Source organism: Spodoptera frugiperda, chromosome 29 (genome assembly GCF_023101765.2).
Source record: "Spodoptera frugiperda isolate SF20-4 chromosome 29, AGI-APGP_CSIRO_Sfru_2.0, whole genome shotgun sequence".
Classification (NCBI taxonomy): Eukaryota; Metazoa; Arthropoda; class Insecta; order Lepidoptera; family Noctuidae; genus Spodoptera; species Spodoptera frugiperda.
The window spans coordinates 8,090,216-8,115,647 of record NC_064240.1 but is presented as its reverse complement, the minus strand read 5'-3'; the positions used below and the strand labels follow the sequence as shown (position 1 = coordinate 8,115,647).

General features: G+C 34.8%; 1 protein-coding gene across 2 annotated transcripts; it reads right to left on the bottom strand.

Moving 5' to 3' along the window:
• Window positions 1-68: 68 nt before the first annotated feature.
• On the bottom strand, window positions 69-24,969 carry LOC118268387 (protein draper). Of its 2 annotated transcripts, none has more exons than XM_035582854.2 (19): window positions 24,605-24,969; window positions 18,663-18,894; window positions 14,976-15,271; window positions 13,595-13,841; window positions 13,066-13,194; window positions 12,762-12,879; window positions 12,254-12,465; window positions 11,292-11,437; window positions 10,127-10,277; window positions 9,384-9,490; window positions 9,030-9,191; window positions 6,597-6,803; window positions 5,964-6,119; window positions 5,209-5,385; window positions 4,688-4,858; window positions 4,042-4,203; window positions 3,608-3,781; window positions 3,050-3,178; window positions 69-2,911 (listed from the first exon to the last, which is right to left on the bottom strand). In XM_035582854.2, the coding sequence occupies exons 2-19, from the start codon at window positions 18,749-18,751 to the stop codon at window positions 2,622-2,624; spliced, it is 3,123 nt and encodes a 1,040-aa protein (XP_035438747.2). In that variant the 5' UTR covers window positions 18,752-18,894; window positions 24,605-24,969; the 3' UTR covers window positions 69-2,621. The 2 variants fall into 2 exon arrangements, with proteins under 2 accessions (XP_035438747.2, XP_035438748.2); XM_035582855.2 differs by having other exon boundaries at window positions 4,042-4,200; window positions 24,605-24,964.
• Window positions 24,970-25,432: the final 463 nt, after the last annotated feature.

The window sequence follows — 25,432 nt, the reverse complement described above, 5'->3', positions numbered from 1 at the left end:
TTATAACCAATTTCATTGTTTGAAATAAACCAGAGTAGCCGTGTGGTAACCAAAATAAAATTTCCATCTAATAAATGAAAGTTCGTTTATTTTTGAGTAGCTTAATACAATATATCACAAAAGTAAATCTTAACTTCATAAATAACACTTATAAAGTGTTCAGCATATTTTATGATATCTATCAATCAACTATTATTTCGATCATTTTATATATTAGACATATTTTTAGCCTATCTAGAGAATGAAAAAGCTACGTAAATAATATTTATTGTCAGATATTTATCATGAGTCCTGACGATTTTATATAATTTATTCGATTGCACGTCTAAAATAAATTCGCTGGCAAGTGCCTGTGAATTTAATGTTGAAACTTTAAAGCTTACGTAAATTGAGTTTCTACAGTGAAAGTAGCTAATATAGTCAATCAAAAATTTTATAAACAGTTTTTTCCAAAACAGAAATAGAAAAGAGATATATAAATCGTAATTATAAATACATTTCATTCACCGAAAATTAGTTACAATGCAGATTTGAAATGCACATTTTAAAAAGCATCATTGGGCAAAAACTAGCACATTTTACGACACATAAGCAATGAATAGGTTACGTTTAGCAAATAGACGGACTTTCGAACAATATCAGTACAAATTTTACACTACAGTTTAAACAATGAATTATTTATTGCCAGCTGCGCTTCATTTACAATCGCCAATTCGTAAAATATAAGAATTTGGCACTTTTTGAGCAATATTTCCGATTCTGTTCATAAGATTTTTAATAAAGGGAACACTCTGTTACCCTTTTCAGATAGTAAAGTGAGCATTGAATATAAAAAATGTAACAAAAATATGGGCAAAGAAAATAATCATATTTTTTACCATTTAAACATAAAAGTGTGATATAAATAAAATTTACAAAGTAAATAAATTAGCATTTAAAAATAGTAAAAAATACTGTAATATCAAAACAAAATATATTTTTTGATAAATAAACATTAAAAGGTATTTCTAAAGCGTATACGTGTTAACGAGTGGAATGTGATTGAGTATTTTCCACGTACGTTAAACAATGAATGAGAAACCCGAAATCTGAACAACTAAAATCAAACTATGAATGTTCGTAAATATACAGGTTTAAGGAGCACTGTGATCGTACAATCCCTTACGTTACCAAATTGACACCACGAAAAATGTCATCCATACAATCTGTTGGCGTGTCCCGGTCGTACGACCATAGCGTCCAAATGTAACAAGGCTCTTACTTTACACCATCGTACATCAAAATATATATATCACAATAAATTGTAAATTTTACGCCTTTGCAAATATAACAAGTGCATTGTTTGATGTGCTACTCATATAAGGAGCATACACTATGTATGCGGCCTTCAAAACATTCCTATTTCTTACAAGTTGGTGTAACATCGTGCTGTTTACATGTATGCATAGTACTGTTATTGTTAGTTCAGCTGAAAAACTGTTAATGAGATACGATAAATAGTAATTAATAAGAAATTATTATAACTTTTCTAATATCCAATTGATACGAAGATCCTAAAACATTTTAAAATATGTCATAAGATTAAAATACGGTGTAAAACTTTAGTATAAATTAAAATAGCGACAAACATAGGCCCTAACGCTGTGTTTCAATATGATATGTAAATAATTAACTCTACTGAGTGTAATATACCTACGTATTCTATTAATTTAGTTTGAACACGTCTAATACAACCATAATTATAATACAAAACTAACGACCCTCAACTTCCATTACGATTATATGGCATTTAATATAAAACATCCCTCGTCCCTCGCACACAGCACGTCCCACAGTCGCGTGGCCATAACGACACAATTACTAATTGTTCTTAATCCTTAATCAATTTAAAACTAAATACTGTTTTACATAAATTGTTATACAAAATGTGTTATTCCTATATTCATCATTAATTACACATCGAGATATAACAGTTTTCATACCGCGATTAGGTGACTCGTAGCGAGAACACAAATCTAAAATTTCATAAATCATTCATAATATTATCTCTCTGTCTGTCTGACAGATTGATCGAATTAAAATTAGCATAAGATAATTATAATTATTTTATAAACATGATTACTTGATTATATAAATATGTTCATTGAACAATAATTTACTGAACTAGTCATAATTTGCGGGATGAAAACCATTGAATCTTTGGAAACTGAACACGCGGGGATTGGAAGCATAAGGAAAATTGGTTACTATGTTACTACCATTGTTTATATAATACAAGAAGTAGCATTCTGCGATGTTAGTTAAATATTGCTGAACAGTTTTGATGATTTGATATCTAGAATACTTACAATCTAAGGTTGATATTATATAAGAAGTAAACGAGATCACTCCCAAACTTCACTTACAGGTAATGTTCACATCTACACAACTACGGAACATCGTAAAAGATCATTATCAAAATATGTTCAAAAGTCAAAAGACAAAGTTCAGTGACATAAAACATTTCATAAAATAAATTTCAATTTTGTCATAATGTTAACACGTTGGTTGGCTTGCTCCAACAATTTTATTGCTACGTACAGTGAGGTTTAGTTGTCTATGAACTTCACCCACTTTGTGTGTCAAGGTTGCGTTACGTCATTTTCTTCGTCACTTGGGGGGGTTAGGGGTGCTGAAGGGAGTTCGTCCCTTTTAGGGGGTTCGGGGACCTCGAGAGGTTCTTCATCCCTTTTCGGAGGCAGGGGGGCAATGTTCAGTTTGGGTAGCGGAGGTATCGGTGGGGTGGGCGAGATGTCTCGCGGCGGAGGCAGTGGTTGCGCGGCGCCTGGGCTGAACCCGTTGTTCATCCGTTGGTAGTGGGGCTTCCATTTATTCGCAGGTGGCGTGTAGTTCAGACGATCATACTCCATTTCTGAAAACAAAACATGGTATCTAAAATATTATAATTAAAAATGAGCATAAAATAACAACGGCGGCGGCGTTTACTAGTATTGTAGAAATGTACCAATAAAATTGAGTACAAAGATGATTTAAAAATGTAGTTACTCACCATATCCTTCCTTGTGTTTGATTTCGTCATAAACATGGTCCAATTTATTGTCATCTTCTTCGTACTGGTACAAATTCGGATTATTTGCGTCAGCATCTTTGTTCTTCATAGAGGACAGCGGGTCGTAAGCTTGAAAGAAAAATTATTGCAGATTAAGTACCTATTGTATGTATTTTATGTGGTCTTACACGAAACAACTGAGTTTGTCATTCTTTCATGAAAAAATAACTAGTTCAGTAGACACAGTTGTTATTTAATATTCATATTTGCAATACAGGTCTCTACCCTCTAAATTGGAGTAATTTGTACCGTTTCCGTGACAAGCGAGAACGACATTCAAGAAAACACAAAGCGTCATTTGAAAATGTATAACAACAAAAATGACCGTATTTCGACAGCTGTGTTGCTCATAAATGAACGATTATACTTAGTATGTATAACATTGCAAGACAGTAGATCTGAAGTAAATAATTAGCTGACCGGAAAATAAAATAAAGATCAGGAAATAATATATTCTGGGGCATTATGTAAGATAAAAAAGTTAAGTTAGTTACTTACTATCATTAGAACCAGAAGCTTTCATTCTGAGTTTCTCCATAGTGGTGTTGTTCAGTTTGCTTCCCGGGTTCAGGTTGTTCAGGAAATGCGTCGCGTTGTTCAGCAGAGTTGTGGAATCATCACTTCGAGTGGATCCTTGGTACGAGTACACAGGGTTATCGAAGTGCTGTTGTTCTGTTGAAAGATGACATTTTATAAGTCATAAACTCAAGTATTGAAGCTCTAACAATTCTTATTGATTTTACGTGCACCAGATGGGGCTAAAGTTGTGTCATGTGCGTTTCAACCAATAACTTTAGTCATGGAAAATTAAGTTATAAATGATTTGACATTTGCTATAAGTTTAGTGAATGACGCAAGTGCCTTAGTTGCCATTAACGAACTCGATATATATAGCATATTCAGACTTATTATAAAAAACTAAAAATTCTTACCAGGCTGTGAATTAGGATCCGCAGTGTAATGTACGTGTGCGATCTCCCGCTTGAGGTTACGTACTCGCTTGCGATAGTACAACAGTACCAGTATTGCTATAGCGGCACAGATGAACGCCAGTATTATCATCACCACTGTTAGGCCGGACGTTGAGGATTCTCCTAGGAAAATTAACTACTATAATCACAAGTTTAAAAAACTGCCCCACATTTGTATTTTCTCCTGTGTTGTGGGTGCGTTTACAAACATATGTACAAGTTCATGGACACATGATACCCAAATCCGAAAAAACAAATTGTAGATCACACAATGAATTGCACCGTGCGGGAATCGAACCCGCTACACGTTGCGCGGTAGCTGATTGCCCAGTATTCAAATATAAAGGTGTGGATGATCAGTAGAACAAGAAATTATCATTATAATCTCATGAGTTTCTTTTTTGTAATAAATTACAATTACATAGTAGTTACGACGACTAACACATAGCAATGTATTATTTTTTTCATGTCGGTAATATGTAAGTTAAAGGGGTAATTAAATTCTTCTGCCGACCGGTAAGCATTGTTGTTACCGCAAGTAGTATAAAAATAAAGAAATTCCCAGTTAATTCGAAGTGATATATATTTGAAGGCCTATGAAACTTACTGCTAGTATCAATTCCAGTGACAATGGCGTCACTGGCGTGTATGTCGCATTTCTCTCCGATGAAGCCGCGGTGACACATACACCCGACCACTGGGTCACACACCCAGTTTCCTTCCGAAGAACAGTTGCAAGGCTCCATGCAGTGATCGCCGAAATATCCCTCCGGACAGACTGCGAAGGTAAAACTTAATATTTTACTTTTTTACTTTTGGACGCTGTAGGAGTAGCTATACATCAATTTAAGTAATGTTCAAGGATAAATAGTTAAAAATTGAGATATAGGATTTCACGCTACTTTAAAACCATTTGGTGAGTAAAAAACTTATGATCATATTTCTGTCATTCTATAAGGTTAATAAACTATAAAGTTAATGTAAAATTATATTTATCGTATCACGCCAGCGTGTGATTTTTAAATCTTTGAAGAAGATTATTGCTAAGTTCGAAATCGGGGAAAACGATATGGTATCCAGTAGAAGAAATATAAGGAAAGATAGAAAGTATCGTTAGTGAATACGTACACTGCGTGCAGTAGTGCCCTGTGTATCCGGGCGGGCAGCGGCAGTAGCCGTCGTTGGGCCTGCAGGCGGCGTGCGGCGCGCAGCGACACGGCTGCGAGCACGCCGCGCCCCACCACCCCGCGCCGCACGACGCCTCGCACGCCGGGCCCTGCCAGCCCGCCAGGCACTGGCACGCGCCTGCAAACATACACCAGCCATTAATCACTATTCTTCAACCAATGTCACAAAGCATTACGTCATTCTTAACATCTTCATCGTTAGCCGGAAGACGTCGCCTGCATAGTCTTTCACGTCGAACTACAACTCGTTATTGGATGTAACCATGTCGTCAATCTATCGGAGGCTTGCCCACACTACATCTTTTTGTCTACAACGTGTAACAAAATACCCATATATATCAAGAAGGGCTGATGAATATAGGTTGAATAGACTCTGTACACGAAGTTTCAGCTTAAAATACGATAAAAAAATTGTACCAAATACTTGGTATCGCATGGTACTTGATTTTAAATCATACAAACGTGTCACAACACTACAGGGGTCACTCGCTAATATTACGAAATATTTCTTCTGTCAATCTGATCGCCTAGTACCTGTCTACCTAATTTTGAATCACGCGGCGGCGCGATTTGAAAAATTCATAACTATACCAACGTATACCATTTAAAAAAATATATTTCAATCTCGTCATAATCTTTATTTATGTGAAACTATGTAGTAGTAGTTTGTTGACTTTAAAAAAATATAATACTCACCCGTAACATAGTGACAATCGGCGCCATTCTTACACGTGCACTTCTCCTTGCACCCAGCGCCGTAAGTACCAAGTGGGCAGGGGTATTCGCACGTCACACCAGTAAAGCCGTGCGGGCAAGCATACACGCCGGTTACAGGGTCGCAAGTAGAGTTACCTGCGAAACGATAACATTCTTACACAACTCAAAACAACACAACCAATAAGTTTATAAACTCGAAACCAACGCATAAACCGCTTGCATAATCTGCACAAATGGTAATTTCGCCAGTTATTTCAAGCCTGTACACAAGGAGCACAATCTGGCCGTATTGATTATTTGAAGACTTTAGTTTCAAATAGCAGTGAAGATCAAAAAAAGATATGTGGAAGAGCACTCTGATTTATAAGTCGGTACAGTAAGTTTAAGATTGTTAAAATTGTGCAATTTAAATCATGTATTAATTATATTGCTTAGACCTTGTGTTTTGTGATTTTTATAATTATTCTGTTAACAGGAACGAATCTGTGATGAATTAATAAAAGGTAAAATTAAGTTTATATAGAAACAAGATTTACGACTCTGTTATACATAGTTTAACAACAATTACGTATAAGATACGTAGATTAAGAAAACAGAAGAAAATGAAGTTACCATTAGGATTTTCGGGGCAAACTTGAGTGCAACCCGCGCCGTAGTATCCGGGCGGGCAGGGCGTGGTGCAGTCGACGCCGGTCCAGCCCGCGGCGCACACGCACCGCCCGGACGACGCGTCGCACGACGAGTTGTTCCCGCACGGACACTTCTCCGAACAATGCTCCCCGTAACGACCCTCCGCACACTGCGTCTCACATCTCACACCTATAACACCGTCAATACTTTATATTAAATTGTATTGTATTATTGTATTATTTATACTAATATTATAAAACTGAAGAGTTTGTTTGTTTGAACGCGCTAATCTCCGGAACTACTGGTCCGATTTGAATAATTATTTTTGTGTTGAATAATGCATTTATCGAGGAACGCTATTTATACTAATATTATAAAACTGAAGAGTTTGTTTGTTTGAACGCGCTAATCTCCGGAACTACTGGTCCGATTTGAATAATTATTTTTGTGTTGAATAGTGCATTTATCGAGAAACGCTATAGGCTATAAAACATCACGCTATGACCAATAGGAGCCAAGCAGAGCGGGTGAAACCGCGCGGAAGTAGCTAGTAACCTATAAATGTTCACGCAGACTCATTATGAATATGTTTACACACAATAAATGTTACTATCTGACTGTTGTTTCAATTACCCATTTGTATTATAGTCGCTACGTAACTTGTAAAATATTAAATGAAGAATGTGAAGAAAAAAACTCAAATATAAAAGAGTATCTAATTTCACTTCTTTAATTCCCTATGGGGGGATACACTTATTATATAAGTATCCAATAAATTTTCACCAGTTATTGGTTTGTAAAAGGGTGATATTCCTATTACATATTTTTGTTTTTCGAAAACATTATACCTCTATAATACTTTCACTGGTTACTTTGAACATAGGAAATAAAACTCAACTTTTAGAAAAACTTTTGACTCAGAAATTTCATATCGAATGAAACAACCGGTTATGGGAATAGCTCTCGATACGATGAAAAAGGTAAGGTAAGGTCTACAAATACGTAATGGAACTTCCCATTATACAAGGACTAGCCAGCCAAAAATATGTAGATGAAGGAGATTCCGTATAACAGATATGAGAATGAAGTGTAAATGGAATGAAGTATGTACGCAAAACAAATTAATGCAATTTTCTAATTATTCATACTTCATTGTATAAACATTGTAGGTTATGTAATACCCCGGACTAGTGTTCAAACTTGGTTAACTACAAAATGGATATACATAGATATAATAATTATATACTCTAATGTATAATTGTATAGCACAAGAACAACAAAAATTGTGTGCAAGACGATCTCTTACTGACAACCTTTGGATGGATGATATATTAAGGTGTACCTAAATTATTATTTATTACAATACATTACATTACGCCTATGCATTGTAAGATGTAAGGTTGCAAAAAGCCATGTCTATACCAACAATACAGAAAACAAGAAATATTACAGTCAGCCATTATTCAAACTTTATTAATCCCAGAACAGACAAACAACAAAACATTTTAATCAACATTTATTAAATATCTAGTATTGCAGAAGACAGTTTATTCACGTAGGTTTGTCCTTGATTGACGGACACTTCCCATACTGCAGCCGTTTGGTATTGTTCTTTTTGGCTGACAATTGCCACAATAGTTTTTGTAGTTGTCACTTCGAGAACATTGAGGGCACGTGTTACTATGGATAAGATGTGGTTAGAGTCAGCGTGTTCTTTGTCTACGTGCCAAGACGCACAACTTTTTATAGGTATCTTGTTTAAATGGTCGCATTCTTCTGAGACAACCTCGTTTAACATGGCGTAGCGATCAAAATCTCTCTCATATTCCCGCTCGTCATTGTCGAACTCAAGCGCCGTGCCTTGAATACCATCATTATCGTTTGTCCGCAAATAAAGCTGCTGGGCCTTCTCACCTTTATCAGCCAGGTTCCTAAACGCATCTTTCTTCCAAATTAACTTTGAATTACGGTCGTCACACGGAGTGTCATTTAAGATGGCAGACCCCGATAAATCTGGTATAATAGTACACATATTGAAAACAAGTTATACATACCTATCCTAGTAAGACCTGCATAAAAATTATGATTCGAATTTAATGATATAATGAAACTATTCAAACTACATAGATATATACAATTTTCATATTGCAACTTTAGCAGAACTTACCTTATGTTTAGATTATTTATTTGATTGATATAAACTACATTACTAATGATGAAAATCAAAGCTTATGAAAAAAGTCATCACGTACGACTTAGCACAGTAAATGGGTAGCAGAACGGACGAAAATGACGATGACTTGTCATGACGGGTTTCGTAGCTAAACGCCACAACTTCCTCACTCTACATAGAGCATTAAAGACAGGTCTAGTGTACCTAACGTATTAATAAATTATATATTAATAATATCTGACCTCTCCAAGAGCTGTCGCAGAGGCACTGTCCGGTGACGTGATCACAGCCGTGTGCATTTTCCGAGCAGTTGCAGCGATGTTGGCAGCCGAGCCCGAAGAACCCGGCCGGGCAGCGCCGGTCGCAGCGCGCGCCCGTGTACCCCGCCCCGCATACACACTCGCCTACACACATAGATACACTCATAAATTATTTCTTTTAATTTCACTCACCTATGTACACAGTTAAAATTAATAAATTAGATATTTTTTGATACTATACAGAATGTTTGGTATCGCATTTGCGATACTTTAACCAAGTGTCGTGATTGTTAAATTTTGCGGACAAAATATATAGATACTGTATGTTAAACATACCGTTAACAGGGTTGCAGGGCGCATCGTTTTCACAATTACACGGTTGCCGACAATTTAAGCCGAACGTTTTTCCGTTACATGGCCGATCACATTTAAGGCCTTCATATCTGTAAAGAAAAAATATTTTAACTTAATGCTATTATATTATAAGTATAATTATTAATACAAAACGTTTAATAAATACTATAAGCATGTTTATAATTATACTTTGGCGAATGACAAATAAATCATAGGTATTAAAATATAAAAGTATATACCTAAGCTGGGACAATACCATGATATTTTATTATAAGTTAAAACATACGCATTATATATTGTTATAAATAATAATAGTATGGCGCAATCCACAGCTCTTTATCACAATAAAGGCACGTGGTGTGACGCAATGTTTATATAAGATTAACTAAATAAAGCAATAATTAAATATAGCATACTATCGTATGTTACAATTAAATAATATAGCTTATCAATTAATTTCAACTTAATAGTGTAAAAAGATTGTTAATTTTATAGGTTGATTACAAACAATCATATTATTCTCGAGATTAATTTTTACTATTTCACTACTTCGAAGTATGTAAATGACTTGTTTTGATTGCTACCCATACTTGTGACCCCTATCTTAGCTTGAAACTAGTCGAGTAAGTTCAATTTTTTAAACAAATTGAGTATGTCATAATAATATATACAGTTTATCATAACCTTTAATGGATTAAAACAAAATATTTTTGTCTAGTACTCACCCAGGTTTGCATTCACAGAGTCCAGTTTCATGTGAGCAGGTCGCATTATTGTAACAGTCGCAAGTGCGGGAACAGTTGTCTCCGTAGTACGGGTACTGACAGAGCTCTTCACAACGCAGCCCACGGTACCCAGGCGCACATAGACATGATCCTGCAGAGATATTATTATAATAAGTAATTTATGTACTAAGTAATTTTTTTTAATCGTTGCCCCACAAAAGGATTTTCTCCTGTATCGTGAGTGCAGTTACAAACATATACATGCACATGACACCCAGACCCGAAACAACAATTTGTGGATCACACAAAGGGTTGCTCCGTGCGGGAATCGAACCCGCTACACGTAGCACGGCAGCCAGTTGCCCAGCCACCGCGCCAATCGTGCAGTCAAAATAGTATATATTGTTTTTATGAATAGTTTCTTGAGTAACTTCAAAACTAGCACACGGAGCGCAGAACTGGCTTTAAAATATGTCGTGAGATTGGCTAAACATAAGAACTATTCATGTTATTCACTAACTATATTGTACCCATAACCTACCCATGACATAGCAGTATATTAAAAGGAAATCTGTAGTGATTTAAACTATAATCTATACATACAATAAAACTGTAACTTATGGCTGTCCGAACATGGTACAAATTCAAAAAAAGGGGTGTAGGATTTATATACTCAAGAGATCCCAAAAAATTTCGTCTGTTTGTCTGTATGTCTTGACTTACAGACTGTAAAAAGCCGGACATTTGAACCTAAAAGCCTGAAATGGCGTTGCAAAAAGCCTGACATTACGCCAAACGTCGTTTTTTATTGTATTACAGGAGTAAGTCAAGACAGAAATTTGTGTCGATAATAACGATTAATTACTTATCGGACGTCATTAGATATGGCTGTTTACTGTTCGCAGATGACCTCAAGTTGCTGATCGAAGCACAAGATAAATCAGACCGTGGGCTATTGCAGGAGGACGTGATCGATCGTCCTCTAAAACAATCGAGCATTCTCGTTGACTTTCGAGCGTTACTCGATTACTTTTGAGCGTTACTAGAAAACTAATATAAGTAATAGATTTTCGTAAACCTTACCCCAACCCCTTAAAATAAGTAAACTAGTAATAAACTAGCTTTGCTGCTTAGCTAGGAAAGCTAGTTTGTAACATATAATTACCGTTGACAGGCGAGCACAGTCCACTGTTCTCACAGCGACACGTGGACCGGCATCCCTTCCCGTACGTCAGTAGCGGGCACTGTCGCTCGCACGACTCCCCGCCCCAACCCGCCGAGCACTCGCACGCACCGGTCCAAGGATCACACCTGCGTAAAACAATATTATATTAGTATTAGAACTCGAAACGGGATATTTACCATGTTTTTCTATTTCTATGAGTTTCCGATATAGATCATAGAAATAGAAAAACATGGTAAATATCCCGTTTCGAGTTCTAATACTAGTGTTAGTGACCATGTCAGTTTAAAAACTAATATTATATTAATCTTATTTATCTAAGTTAGCAACCATCTCGTATAAATAAAGGAGGACACTACCAAATTCACTTTGCTATTTACGAAGCTATTATTGCTAACACTGTTTGCTCTGTCCATCCTGTTTATTATCTACAAAACCATAACATAGGTACCACTTAAGTCGTAAGAGATAAGCTTGTACCGACTTTGTTTGTGGGAGCGGTAGGATGTGCAATAAACAAAAGATAAGAAGCAACAATAACAACATATTATATCGGTAAACTTAAGATATTATCAGTAATATCTGTAATGTCGGAACCTAAATTGAAAAATAAGTAATCATGAAGATAACCTATCTGTGAAATTTAACTAATGACTTTTTACTGAGAACAATAATTTCTAAAAGTAGTCGGATTTGATTAATAATTATTGCTTTTCGTGGTTTCTATAAAATAGCACTATAATTTCGATATCATACATAAATATCAAATAGTCTATAGAAATAAGACTGTCTCGTGAAAAATGTCAATAGCAATTCTTAAGGATTCAAACTACTCTTTTCATATCGAACTTAAATTGGCGACTTGAGATTTAGGGACATCTGAATAAAATAAAATAATGGTATGCGCAGGTCTATCTTCAGTAACTAGGTAATAAAATAATTACAAGTCTGTAGTAGCAGGGTTGCACTCGCAGTCTCGGTCGCAGTTGGCGCCCCACTTGTTGGCGGGACAGGCTCGGTTCTGGCACCGCTCGCCCGTCCACCCTGGCTTGCACTCACAAGACCCGTCCTTTGGAGAACAAGCACTACTGTGCTCGCACTGACACTTTCTAGAACAATCCACACCCCACGTACCCACTGGGCATATCTCTAGACACTGTAATAAAAAAAAATTAAGTCATAAAACATAATATCATGCGCTTAATACCTTGATTATGTTCGTAATTAAACGTAACACCGTACAGGATGTGTTTAAAATTTATAACAATGCATTACTATTTACTACCGTCAGTAATGACACTATCACACGTATCTTATCAAGTGTGGTAATAGCAGTAGCATTTCAGCACAATTTGACAGTTAGGTACCATCTCACGTTAAGCAGAAAAACTTCTGTTGATAGCAATAAACTATGAGGAATTGTAACACACATAGTTATGTAGGTACTTGTACCTTTTCTCCAGTAAAGCCAGCTTCGCACTGACAGCGACCAGTGACGTGGTGACAACCAGCTCCGTTAGCACATTCACACGATTTCTCACATTTTGGTCCCCACTTTCCTGATGGACACCTATGAACAATGAATAAAAATTAATTCCTATTTCCTCGGTCACAGAATCACACGTGAACGTTAGACAGATTTTGCATATTGTTTTAGTGTTCAGCTTGAGGATTTTTTTTATGAATATAAAGTTGGATGTGTCACCAAGGCCAAGTTGCAAGAGACACGAAAATAAAAACAATTATTGCCACGTACTTATTAGCACAAACTTCTCCGGTCCATCCAGACGGACATTCACACGTTGACAGAAAAGTACATTTTCCGTTGTTCTGACAGCGGCATCTTACGGGGCATGGTTCATCGCTGGGACAGGCTTCTTCACATCTGAAAGAACCAACTTCCTTATTATGATGCAAACACTTCTGTTATGTACACAATAAAGCCGAATGTTTTCGAACGCGCACGTAATACGGTGCTAACTTGTAACAAGACCCATAAACATTGGGATCCATTTTCATTATAAACATTATGCATCATAGGACCGGGAACGTTGGTAATGCTTCGTAGGAATTTATTATTTGTATATGCACGCACGAAATAGGTTAAGATGATTAATGTTTTGTTTGTTCTTAACATTTCGTACAACATTTATGATATTTAATCAAGATATAAATATTCATGGGTCATCATATTGTTTCCATTCCTAAGAAGCTGATAAAGGTATTCTATCGGAAATATCAACATATCGCTGGTTAGACATATTTTAATCCATGGTAACACTTACAAAGGTCCAGTGAACCCCGGAGGACACCTGCAGGCGCCGGAGGCCGGGTCACAGGTCCCATTGTTGGTACACTGGCACAGCTCGTCGCAGTTGTCGCCGTACGTGGGAGGTGCACAAGCCCGTTCACATGCGTCCCCGCGCCAGCCCGCCGTGCAAGCGCACTTACCGGTCAGAGGTTCACAAGTACCACCATTCATACAAGTACATTCATTCTGACAGTTTCGGCCCCATTTTCCATCAGGACATGCTGAAAACGTAAGAATAATGTCAGATTTCATTAAATACATAAGCATGCAAAGCCGGGAGCTCGTAGAAAGTTTTGTAATTGTTAATTCTACACTATTATCTACTTACTAGATTGACTTACTAATTTTAGCATAGATGTAATCTATTCGCAAAAATGGTCGCATTTGAATAACAATGATGGCATCATTAACAATGCCATGTAAACACAAACTTGAATATCAATGCGGGTAACACTCCTTTTTAGTACTGACCTAAGTTCTCATTTAATATAGAAGAACATTTTTGGCATCGATATTTATGCAGCTATGGATAGAGGTTATGACTAGGGACTATAATGGGGTTGTTTGTTCAATTAACAATAACACTGCATTATACTTAAGCTACAATTGGCTTCACTATATTTCGTTAACAATGCAGTATTTACTTTAAAATTACCTACTGGCCTTTTCTTATAATGTTTTGTGAATGATTCACGGTCTTTGGTGTCGCATTGCCGTGAACTATCGATGACGTATCAGTGAACCTTTGTCTTGTTCAATGACAATACATCGTTTTTTCTAACAAAACTTAAAACTGAATGTAAAATTAAATATGTACTCTGAAAAAAGTCAACGGTGAAAACCGACACATTGTTTTTGATATGAACTACGTATGTAGAGCATATCACCGGTGTTCACAAATCTTTGCAAAATAAATATATTCTGACTTTCACCAACCAACTAAACGAACCGAGAATTTCATCCACGATTTATTTTATGGGCGTTTCTGATTGATTGCCTTTTAGATTTACACAATTAAAATTCCATTTGTTTCACTCAGGATTACGACAAGAAAATAAAATGTTACATAAAATTTTGAAACAACTTTAAAGCAATTATTAAATATCTAAAACAAAGAGCATACTAGTTGTAAAATGATCTTTGGACTCATAACATAGAACTATACAAACTAGATAGGAAGTATATAGAATTCCTAATTAAGACTTATTATTCGATAATATTGTTACGGCTGCTGTTTATTTGCACGGACATGGAACAGAAACATCACATTAGCCACATCCTGTTTACAGCGTTATTCATAACTGTGGAGTACGGGGAACTCGCAATTGACAGTTTCTATATAAAATGTATCTTACATATGTCGCAGGCTGGACCGCCGTAACCGTGCGCGCAGGCACATGTATTGGGCGCCACACACTTGCCGTGGACACACGACTCCACGCACACAGGCACGCACTGCTCCCCTTGAGCGTCTGGCGCGTACCCCGCACAGCACTCCTCTACTGGCCTATACTTCACCAACGTCTGAGTCTTGAACACTTCCCTAAACTTAATCTTGTACTTCGAACACTTCGGTGGGACATTGAAGCACCATGTGTACTCCTTCACTTGATACGGCTGTTTTTCTGACACTCGTATCGTTGTAGTGTATCTGGAAACAACCAATTATTATTAATTAAATAAACAACTGATGTGTACGTGTATCACGCAAGTGTCATGTCGTTACAAAACCTACAAAACCAAGTATAGGTAAAATATATAACATGTGTCAATGAAGCTAGACCATTAAGATAGCAGTAATTAAATTATGTAATACACAATTTTTATTATCACACTGAATCAATAGATAGATAGTATAGCACACAGTCACAAAGTGCAGTCTTAAGTTCATTGTCAGTTGATAATGCATGGGCCGACGGATATCGATAATAGTAACATTCAACTGTCATATTCACAAAGCTAACAAGTAACGGGGCGCGGGGCGGAAAACTCGATAAAGTTAACTGACCCGATGAGTAACGAGACTGATCAGCGCCAATCAGCCGCCCCAACATATAAAAGTAAATAATAACAAGGCCCTCGCACTGGACCAATATTGGGTAACAAAGAACAATGAACATTACCGTTAATCCACATTCGCCATGGTGACCAGTGAAGAATATTCATAAAAATAAGAAGTACGTGACAAATTCATCTTGCTATACAACGCGTAAAGTATATGCACAAATGATAGGCAAAACAGGCATTTTTGCATGACATGACTAAGCTTCATGGACTTGGAGGCAAATGAAGACTTACGTCTTCATTCATCACTTTATTATTAAGTATTCAATTTCATTATTTGAAATTGGTGACATCAATAACACACATAACTTAAAACAGACTTGTATTACAAGGAAAACCGAAATATACTTAATGGCTAGAGGTCCATATTTCAGGGTGTATCGGGGTATTTCCATAATTGCCCAGTAAACAATGGTTATGTTATTGTTTTACATAATTTCTATTTAATGAGTTTGTAAAATGTGTATGTAATTTAATTAAAACGATCCAAGTCCTATTTCATTTGTTGTACTTTGTCAATCATTCTAAGATTTTTTTATGCAATGAGCTAAATAATGCTAAAATTATAAAACATCAATGTTCTTATTTTGTCGATGAATGGACTATCCAACGTAAAATTATTGTATTTTGCTCAAATCAAAGCAAACAAAGTCTTCAGAGCTTTGTAATAAGTGTTATTTATAGATGAAAACATTAAGGAAAATTAACTACTTCAATAAACTGCACTTCTAACTATTTGATGAGTCATTATCTCACTCAATATTTATTTAATTCTTAATATTATTCATTATGTGTAAATAATATTTAATTGTACAGTAATTGAAGTTAATTACTGTACAATTAAATATTACTTCGCATTAAAAAAGTTTGTCTGCTCGGTTGGCGTAGTGACGGGGTAGACGACGTAGTAGCGGTTTACTTATTATTCTGTGGTAGCGGGTTCGATTCCCGCACGGAGCAACTTTTTATGTTATCCACAAATTGTTGTCTCGGGTCTGGATGTCATGTATATGTGAACTTGTATGTTTGCACCCACAATACAGGAAAAAATTCTAGTGTAACAGGAAAACGAAAGGAAACCGCAGATTTCACCATTTACTTCAATTAAATATATGAATTACTGTATTGTGTTTTTCAATAGGGTATTATCCTACTAGTCAAATTCAATACTTTTATCGAAATGTCAAAAACGTTACTTTTCTATGAATTTTGTATGACATTGCAATTATATTACGCAAAAAATAGCAAGAAAAATTAAATAAATAAGTATATCGTCAAATGAATGAATGAAAATACGATTGTTTTGGGATATTTTATTATATTGAAATATCAAAATAATTTATTTTTGACCTAGGAAACTAACCAATTACTTACGTATATTTTTGCTGTAGATAATAAAATAAATCAAGTACAATACATAATTAAAACTAATTGAACATTTTTATTCAATTTCTTGTTACTACGCTACTTTTCAAATTTAACGGTACAGAACCAATGCGGTACCCTTTAGAACTTTATAAATATTACTTTATTTTATTAAATTGTAAAAATATTATTATTTACTATAGCAAATCTTGATAAAAGTCTTTCACTCGGAAACAATTATCGCACCCTATCTGGCTTTGAATCTGGGAATTGGTTCAAGATTGCCATAGTTGGTTATTAAAGATTTTGATATAAGTTCTCCTATGTGTATAATAAATTCCGATTAAAGGAAATTAATGGTTGTTTATAATATTTGTTTTCGTTTATAAATATTAAAATAGCGGCTGGTATTGTGTCAAGTATGCCTTTGGAGAGCTAAAGCATTATTAAATTAGACATGCTTAGTAACCATAAATGTTAATAAATGATAAAAAAAAAATATCGTACTGAATTATTTTACTATTTACGCAATGTGCTCCTTCTTTTACACATACATATCATAGTGTAGGTATGTAAGTGCGTACATACGATTGTTAGCACACATTGTATGACGTAATGTCATAATATAGTATCTCAAATGCTGAATCATCAGACCTATGGACCGTAGAGTATCAATGAATGGAATATTAGTATCGTATGAAAACTCCAATGCGTCGATAGGATATGTTATATAGAACTGTATTTTATACTCATAGCCGAAATAAAATAAGGTAGATATTACCTCATCTTAAAGTTTCAAATCAAGTGTGTAATAATTATGCGAAACGGAATAAGTATGTCACTAAGTCGGTATTAAAATGCTGACGAGGAATTCAGTGAATTCATTCTTAAGGTCAGATTGTCTCTTTAATTAGTGGTCACGAATGCGTCTTCGATCGAAGCAACTTGGTGTGAAATACTGAATCTCAGTCGAAGTCTGGAATAGAGGCAGAGTCTAATACATGGATGGAATACTGAAATTGATGGTCTTCTTCCTTTACATAGTAAGTTAAGTACCTTCACAGTTTGAAAAAGTAATTTAAAACACTCATTTCAAACTATCCAATGCTTCTATAAGTAAAACATATAAAGTAAATAAAATAATAGCCTTACTAAGTTAAGAACTACAAATGAAAGGTCTTTGTAACTCGTTGTTTATAAGGAAGTAATGCTTTGTTTACATTGAGAAACAATCGAATAGTTTTTACATAGCCTTCACGGCAACACACTGCCGTCGAGGTAAGTAAAGTCACAGAAAGTAAAGACTTTTAAAAAAGGCTCCCAATATACCTATCGACTATCTCAGCAACGATGGTTTATCTGTTATCCTATTACTAAAACTTAATCACCTAAGTTACGCGCACATTCGCAAAAATATCGCATAATAAATACGTTAATTAAAAGTGTTACCGGTATTATCAATATTAGTGATAACAATATTGAGAACAGTTCAATCACCAACATAATCGTTTACATGCACTAAATAAGTTATCACATAATCTTTTATGTAAACGAACGATTACGAGATATCATCCAGTGTTGATCTATCAATTGAATGAAATGTATGTACTCACGATTCCTGTCTGGTGCAGACATTGGGGCCTTCCAGAAGTGCATAAGTGAGGCTCAGGAGCGCGAACAACACGCTGAGCACCGACCACATCTCGACTTCGGTTCACGCAATATGACGCCGTATCTCCATAACAAATCTATTGTTTTGCCGTGTTTACGTCACAATAGGCATTCAAATCTGATTCCGTTGCACTTTTTCTACAACTATTGCGAAATATGGCTGCTGAATTTTACCTGAAAATGAAAAAAGTGCATTTAGTGCATTATGCCACATGTATGACATTTTCATGTGATGTCATTTGTGTTTTTATGTTTCTACTTTCTATATAAATACATAGGTAATCTTGAAAAGCTGAAAATCTTTGCCCAGGGCTTTGTCACGTTGGGCTAGCAGGCGTAGTAAACTGAAGATTAGATTTTAGATATTTTCGATGGTATAATTCGCACCTATCAATAAAAACAAATCGTTATACGTTGAGAAGAGACACGAGATCAAATTATCAAGTATGAAAGTGAAATCACAAATCGTCTCATTTATAATATTATCCAAAAAGAAATAAAAGATGTCTGGGGGCCGACAATGAAGACTGCAGACATCGAGACGGCAATTTGTCAGCTCATCAATATTTTATTTATTCCGATGCGAGGCAGCACAGGAACCAGTGATAACACGAACATGCATTCATGTACGTGTAGTTTGCATGAAGAACGTATTTATATTATAATAAACAAAGAGGAATGGATAGACATCAAGCGGGGTTTATTTAAAAACGAAACTTTTTCTGCATAAAATTGTGATTTAACTACCTATTTGCCAGGTTACAAAAAGCACTGTTAACTTTTAGTCTCCTTCTTCTTAACTTTTCCTGCTTTCAAAAATATGAATAGAATTCATTACATTACAAACAATTATTATAATGATTGAACAATTATTATAGTATAAAGTTTCAATAATAATACCTTAATGTTAAACTGCTACATAAAATAATTATACATAACGTCAAAACAATGAAAACAGTGATTCACATGTTATTATCAAAACTACGTAGGTTTCTGGAACCGTGCTTGTATTTTATATACATACCTATATTATAACTAGTATGTTAGTGCATTAATGTACCTAAAGAATATAACAAACAAGAAGAGCTTTGACTTTGAACCTACTGGATGAAGAGGACTAGTTTTAAAAATAGAAGGCAGAAGGAGATAAAAGTTGTTTTATTTATGGAATCCAGTAAGACTGCATCGCTGTAGCAATTATGAATTTTAAAATACGTACAGTGTTGTAAATACACTTCTATTTGCTGCAATCATTTTCAAGCCCAACTGCACTAAGTGAATAGTGCTTCGAAATATTTATCACGTCAGTATTACATAAAAAGCGTTTAAATACTTGGCCACTTCTTGTATGTGTAACATCTTGCAAAACTAATAAATAGGTTTAGGTATCTGCTAAAACAATCACTATTTACTACTTAGTTTTAGAGATAAATCTATGTATCCCCATGTCCTACTTGTTATTTTTTACCATCGATTAATTTGACTGGAATTTGTAGCAAAATGACATTTTTATATTGCCGCGCAAGAGTAGTTAGTAGTAAAAAATGCGATATGATTTAGGGCGTGTGTGGGAACACAAAACTACGCCGCACTAAATCGTATCGCAGAAATTCGCATCGCAAGTTCCTGCGATGCGAATTCGCATCGCATCGCATCGCAGTTTTGTGTGGGAGCCCTTAGACACAGGCTGTGTAGTTTCCGTAGTTTTAAACTAACTATAAGTTTTTTTTTAATTCGATATGAATAAGTGTGTAATAAAAAACCAACAACCGTATAGATAACCCTTATCAATATCTAGTAAATTGCTTGTTTAATTGTTTGAACGCGCTAATCTTTTTGTGCTGGATAGTTTGTGCCATTTATTTAGGAACTACAGGCTATACAACATCACGGTACTATCAATAGTAGCCAAGAAGTGGGTGACACCGTGCGGGAGTAGTAATTTCGATTTCAATGAAAGATAGTGGAGACATGCCTTGGTTGATACTCTTCATAGGAAAAGATAAACATTGGGAAGAAACCTTGTATGGACATACAATGGCCGGCAACACACTTGTAACGCATTTCGTGTTTCGGGTGTCCATGGGCGGTGACGATTGCTTACCACCAGGTGATCCGTCTGCCCGTTTACCGGCTTGTACCATAAAATAGATTGAAAAGGTCTAAAACCAACGAACCACCAATAGATTTTTTATCAGATGAACAAAACCCAAACGTAGCAGTAAATAAATCAAATGTCATTTTCATTAATATTGGTAAGCTAAGTAGAAAAGTCAACACCAAACAATTATTTTATTATTTATATTAAATAAATTATTTGCACATGAATACGTCTTTTATATGCGTATCATATCAAGAGGTACCCAACACTGCCGCAGACCGCAATATTGGTAGTATAGAGCTAAGCAGGGCGTTGGTTTAGTAATGCTATAACTACCTAGTAGCAACATATTTTCAACAATTTGTGGTTAGGAAAAGAAAAAGCTTCTTTTAATTGGTTAGTTAATTTTCCGGTTTTTCCCCCGTTTCATTACAGTTATAAACAACACAACAAAGGACTTTTGTTAAATTGAAATGTTTTATCAAACGCTCTGCGTCCACTTGACATGATAAGCGTTAATATTAAAATAAGTAATTCCCGTTGATTATGAATGGCAGTAGCGACGTAGATAATCATCAATGCTACTCGTACCCATAAGTTTACCAAATAGGTCATACTGCTTATTGTACAGAAACTCGAGTAACTAGCATTCTATGAGCGTTGCGAATATTGTCAAAACACGAGTCAGCGATGTTGAAGACTAAAACAATTGAGCCCATCATGTCATGAGTTAAACAGGTCACCGCACTAACGTGTGGGCATGGATAAATATACAGGCATGTGGTGCAAGGAGCGAAAGTGGGGCGACATACCGTACTAGTGCGAACTGCGGACGCCTACGTGGCCGCAGACTTGTTCATGATAATGAAGGAACTAGCCTCGATTACATTGACATTCTCGGGTGCAAATATTTGTTATATTAATTCATAAATGATCACTAAACCTTAGAAAATAAGGAAACGCGCATGACTTGTACCACATACAAGAAGCTATTACCCAAGAGATCTGGGTGCGACGCAGACGCATCCGCATTTTATTCAGGATGTAATGATAACGTATCAAAAACATATAAAAACAATAATTTTGATGAATTTATTAATTAAAGCTATGACCCTGAGCAGTACAAGCGTTTTGTGAGTGTATAACGCATAACACATTTATAGAGATGCGTCGTAACATGTACGTAAGAGGATTAGCGAGGACTACAGGAGAAACTTCAAAAAAGAATTGAAAATTAAAAAATATCTAATGGAATTAGAAAAACATTTGTTAGAAGTTTATATGATAGCTAACTTCATAGTTACTAAGTACAATTGATTCTGTTGAATATAAGATATGTGAAACACTTTGGATGTAAATGCGCGCAATAATTTGTTAATTAATGCTCGTTTACTGTTAGACACAATTAAATACGTACTTAATCTGAATACATATTTAGTAATATCTTCAATACTATTGTTTGTTGATTAATTTGCTTTATTATTACTGATGTGTAAATATAAAGTAGGTTCGCTAAGTTCAGTCTTGTAACTCGAAGCAATTAAGATAAGTTGCTGGAAGTAGTTATAAACAGTGGGATGAGTCATTTGTGATAAACAAGAGATAAGTTCTGTTATTCATACAAGATAATACAATGAGAAAAAGTTTTAACACTCAAACAAACTCTTCCAGGAAATAAAGACTGAGATATGTTGCTATTTAGGCTAAACTTTGCATTATTCAACAATTACTGTAAATTATTAGTGATGATAGCTAGATAGCTAGTGTAGATACACTAGTGTTCCATACACACATTTATTTATTGATGATGACTGCAAAGCTATTTAATGGCTACTTCATAATAATGAGGCCACCACCTGATAGTTACAATTCCGTTGATACCAAAAATAAACACAGTTGTAGTAAATATGTTCAGCAGATGTTAATTCTACTCATAATTTTGGATTGCTCATGCCCAAGTATGAAAATACTTTAGCACATTCATTTGCTAATGGCATGAGTAAGTAAGCAAAGAAAAGAATACTAATTAGAATGGTATTATTTTTTTGTATTAGCTACAGTTGAGGATTTCTAAGAAAGAAACAAGTCTTAACCAATGTGGTCTGCCTTTTATACTAAGAATTAAAAAGTAGCTATAACATTATGAATAATACATTTTTCATTTTAAAATGATATTACTTCCTAACTTACAGTTAAACAAAAGCTCCAAATGATTTTAAAAGTAATTTTGAACTTTGTTAACAATATATCTAATAGCATTGCATCCCAAAAAATGTTAATTACCTATATAATTGAAAAGAAGATTATATAATCCCAGTTACTAATGCAAATAAGGGATTTAAACATTCAAAGATGAATTACTGGTACACAGTACTTACTTAATAATATGAAAATTGCAATGATGCTTGTGATTTTGTCTGTCATTAGCAGTATTATTCAACATACAACCTTCACATATTGGGCTATTCAAATAAATGGCTTGACCTGAACTTAAACTGAATATCCAATTTTTATCTTTAGGGTAACCTAAGATAAAAAATAATGAACTAAAAACAAAAATTGCCAGAGACCCATTCATGTCCAAGCTTACAATGAGTGCTACCAGCTTCTTTACCATAATTCACAATGACACACTGATTTTTTTAGTTTAAGTACTCACTTAAAATTGTACAGATGGTGTAATTGTCTGTATGGTAGCCAATTCTTAGTATTTATTATAGAGGGTGATGTCTCATTACTTCATTCAGATCTTAGCATTAGTAGAACAAAAACAGTTAAAGGATGCAATGCTGCAAAGAGAAAGCAGTTTCATGGGGATGCTATAGGACGCTCTGTTCAATGGACCCAATTTTGATGATTTGATTTTAAATATAAAATAACAATAATGCAGCAGGTTTTTTAAAAAAATAGACAATTTCTGAAGAAATTATTAGAAAGAAACCAGGTCATCAATAGTGAAAGCAAGCAGAATTAACAATGATGCCCTCATTTGCTAAATATTTAGTACTGACTGTCCAATATAATACAAACATTAAACTAACTGAATAGGTATATCATGCATACATAAAACATAGTAATATGTATGTAGCTCTATTTATTTATTTATATAGAATATATAGAAAAATGTGTTCAACTTCTTTAATAGAAAGCTAGGACTAATAGTCAATTAGAACATTTTCTTATTATTGTAGTAATATTTATTTTGAAAAAAGAACTTGTTCCAGGATAAGCTCATGACTTATATTCAAGTGCTAAAACTATTTAACCCTAATTCAAATATGTGTAAATGTATTTATTAGTGTCAATGAGCAAGAAATTATTGATGAATTGTTTATAAATATATTTAATGTGTACATATTGATACAAGTAGTTAAATCTTAAAAACTTTGATGTGATGATGAGATATTAAAATAGAATAAGTGAGAATTGTATTTGTTTTACTTTTATAATACCTACCTGGCATTTTGTTTTTCTCTTATTTTACTTATATCAACCTTTGCTTTCAGACCATTCTACCACTATAAGTTGCTATAATATTATCTTTTGTTAAGTTGACACACTTATTTATGTTTACGTTTGTAAATGCAAAAAACGTAACTCTAGTTCCTACTTCAATGTCATAACAAAAGCGATAAATATGATGCATCTAAGATTTTATATACAAAAAACAAACTATTCCGTCTTACTTTGAACATAAAAAATTGTCATTGACACTAATTTATTGTGACGCTAAACAGAAAGTTTACGAAATAAACACATAGTTAATTGAAAAAAATTACTCACGTAGAAAACTACTCGTTGGGAGGCTGGTCCAAGTATACGTATGATTCACTATTTCACAAAACTGTTCACCGTACAGATAGTTCCTCAATGAATTGGCTGTATCATCGCCATAATATCCGTACTGACTACTGACCCTGTTTTGCTGTACCGTCGATCAGTGCAGAATGACGTCAAAATATTCCCAAACAAGGATCAATTAATTCAATTAAAAGTAATCACTTTTACTAACAGTGAGTAAATTGAATTCTTTATGTACGCATAAATGTGAAAAAAAATCTTGTGTGTATTGTAATTGCCTTGGAATTATTATGACTGACTGACTGACTGAATGAATAAAATAAACTAATTGAAGTGATTGAAGCTGACGTATGACGTATGTCTACGTGACAGTTCGGCTTTCGGCTTGCGTTATGCTGCGCTCAGTATACCATAGACTGTCGAATCCATAATTTTACAGAATAGCACCCAGTATTTTTGCTTTCATGTCTAATGTCACACATGCTTGTCATGAAAGTAAATGAGGGCGCCACAGTCGATCACATAGGAAGCCCTGCAACGCGACTAGAGTAATATTGATACTAGCGCATTATTATACTAGTTTATCTAAGATCATGAAAACATAGACTTCTTCATTAACTTGCCAAATTAAATTATAGCACTAGCTCGAGGTCAGGATCGTGCAAATAAAAGAAGACCGTCGTAAAAAGTGATATATTTTGTTCATTTAATTATTTATCTTAAGGTTTTATTTAATTAGTACACTTAAATTAAATCCAATTGTAGCTACACAACCTCTTATTATCCTTATCATCATCATCATCAGCCGAG

Bases quoted from the DNA above. Each gene is read 5' to 3' on its own strand.
- LOC118268387 (XM_035582854.2), bottom strand. From the start codon at position 18,751: ATGTGGTCGGTGCTCAGCGTGTTGTTCGCGCTCCTGAGCCTCACTTAT. The intron at 6,804-9,029 runs GTCAGATATTAT...ACGGTGTTATAG, and splicing joins CTGCGACAGCTCTTGGAGAG to GTGTGAGATGTGAGACGCAG. The intron at 2,912-3,049 runs GTGAGTAACTAC...TTTTGTTTTCAG, and splicing joins CAAACACAAGGAAGGATATG to AAATGGAGTATGATCGTCTG.